Here is a 2,512-nt window from a genome sequence, read left to right on the forward strand (position 1 = left end):
CATGGAGGCTGTGACCTAGGTCATGGGACAGACGCCTGCATATGTAGAAAGGCCGCTGCCCAGACCAACCTGTGCAAGTGCATCCTGTGGGTGGTGGCGTTGAGCATGTTCTCCCAGTGGGGGTCTTTCTTAAATGGGCCGTCTCTCCCGGTTACCGTCTCATAGAGACCCTCCACAGAGCAGCCACAGAGTGAACCTTCTATTCAAAACACAGAAGACCCCGAGTCACCAGGGTCACTGCCCGTGGCCAGGAACATGTGGCGCCCACACACCTTCGAGGCGCCAGGGCTTTCTGTCCCTGTCAGTGATTAACTGGCATCTCCATAATAAACACAGGAGCTGACCGGCCTGAAGGGCAGTCATCAATCCCCTCACATGCTGGACTCTCCGAGGGGCCTGAGTGAATCTCTTTATGACCAGCACCACCTCTGAGAGAAGCCAGTCCTGGGAATGCGGTGGGCAAGACCTACCACAGGGGAAGAGGACGTAGTGGGCGCCTGTCCTGGTGACGTGGAGGAGGGAGCCACTCTCTCCAGCCACACCGAGGCTTCCTCTGTGGCCAATCTGGTGCCCAGTGCTGCCTGAGTAGATGTGACCGTTAACCTGCAATGACAGATGGCAGCAGGGGAATGGGATAGACATGAACCCACGGTAGGGAGAGAGCTTTCTAGGGTGACGCTACAGGAGGAGGTGACCATAGTTCTCTTGGTTTGGAGGACAGAGGGTCTGACCTGGAGCGTGTGAGCCTGTGCGCCGTGCAGCCTGCCCAGCCCCGCAGATGCTCGAGGCCCTCAGAGGTCACCCGAATGCCACAACAGCGTGAGTGGGAAGTGTGCTGCGCTCTGCCGCTCTCAGGGAAAGCCCGAAAGCTGCCTGGATGGACCCTCAGCACACTGGGCCTGGGGGTGTCAGCAACGGGGCCCTGGGCGAACCGGCTGACAGGTGCTCAGACCCCGATCTGTCTGGGGGGTGGAAGTGGCTGAGGAGGCAGAGTAGAGGCCGTGGGGAGTGTGGGCTTGGTGACCTGAGAAGAGAGCTGTGCTGAGGGTGTACCTCCTTCTCCTCCTGGATGAGAATCAGCAGGTCGGGAGCCCCGTCACCGTCGACGTCAGGCACCTGGAGTAAAGGGCTCAGGATGGAAGCATTCCTACTGAAGCTGCTGGGACGGCTCCACAGGGTTTCCCCTAAAACCAAGCACACTGTCACCAGATGCAGGCTCCAAATCCCTCTGCAGGAGCCTGGCACGGCACAGCCTCTGACATGACAGATTCCCATTGAGGCATCCGCTCCTGAGACTCCCAGGCTCCTGCACACTCAGAGAAAGGAGACGCCAAGCACACACACCTGCCCTCATAACGGAGCAACACGTACAGCGCCGCCCTCGTAACAACACGTACAGTGCTGTTGGACACACTCGAGCCCGCGCGGAAACAATGCACGGATGCACACCAAATGTGAAAGTTAGTTCTGGGAGCTGCAGAGATCCCCTTCCCTTTGTCGTATCTGTGTCGTAGTGTTTGTGTACCTAGTGTTTGGCACTGAACAGTTCCTCCTCAGGAGCATCTAGGGCCAACGCCGACCCTCCCCACCTGGATGGACAGGACCTGACCTCAACCACCTCTCCAGACCTTCAGGACCCCTGCCTCCCACTGGGGTCACAGGTGGGCACTTTGGCCCCATAAAAGCCACGGCTGAGCAGCCCCTCTATGCCCTGCACACAGAGGAAGCAAACAAAGGTGGCTCTCCAGACCTTCAGGACCCCTGCCTCCCACTGGGGTCACAGGTGGGCACTTTGGCCCCATGAAAGCCACGGCTGAGCAGCCCCTCTATGCCCTACACACAGAGGTAGCAAACAAAGGTGCAGGTGCAGAGTTGGACATACTGACCACAGGTCCTGATGGACAGCTTCTTATCCAAAACCCTTTTTTTCAGACTGATTCCTCAGTTCTTAACATATTTCCAGCCTGTTCTTTATTTTCCTCTGTGACCTTAAAACTACAACTTGTAAGGGAAATGCTAATACCCACCAAATGTAGGTGCAGAACTCCTTAAGACCTTGGTAGGGGACAAGGGGCCGCCCAACTAAATGTCCCACCCCACTGTGCATTTCTTCCCCCGGTGCTTTAACACGGCCTGCTACGTCTAGGCTCAGTGGCAGGTGCCCTCGAGAGAAAGAGCACCAACAGGCCTGGCTCTGCCCTGGGCTCAATGTGGGCTCACGTTCCGGGCTCACCTGGGATGCCACTGCCAGTAACTCCCTGCAAGCAACTGGCGGCCAAGCCCCTCCTCATGATGTCTGACTGCCTCTGCCATGTAGCACAGCAAGGTGGAAACTACAGGTGACAGTCACAGCAAGTCCGACATGCACAACAGCTGCCGGGAGCTGAGGAGTATGGCTTCCCAGGGGTTGCGCCCTCACTGGAGGTTTCCCACCCTGTAACCTTCCTCCCATCTGGTCGGCCACACTTGAGGCACAGGGTTACCCTTCTCAGAGCATCCTGGCAGTGGCCCT

General features: G+C 57.8%; 1 protein-coding gene across 2 annotated transcripts in view; it reads right to left on the reverse strand.

Moving 5' to 3' along the window:
• ITFG3 (integrin alpha FG-GAP repeat containing 3) overlaps positions 1-2,512 on the reverse strand; it is a 36,680-nt gene that overhangs the window by 5,129 nt on the left and 29,039 nt on the right. For both annotated transcript variants that reach the window (XM_008589376.1, XM_008589375.1), the window contains exons 5-7: positions 1,054-1,184; positions 471-603; positions 70-199 (exon numbers count right to left, since the gene is read on the reverse strand). In XM_008589376.1, coding sequence (XP_008587598.1) covers positions 70-199; positions 471-603; positions 1,054-1,184 — 394 coding nt within the window. The remainder of the gene's footprint in view (positions 1-69; positions 200-470; positions 604-1,053; positions 1,185-2,512) is intronic.

This window comes from Galeopterus variegatus, unplaced genomic scaffold, assembly GCF_000696425.1.
Source record: "Galeopterus variegatus unplaced genomic scaffold, G_variegatus-3.0.2 Scaffold5407, whole genome shotgun sequence".
NCBI lineage: Eukaryota > Metazoa > Chordata > Mammalia > Dermoptera > Cynocephalidae > Galeopterus > Galeopterus variegatus.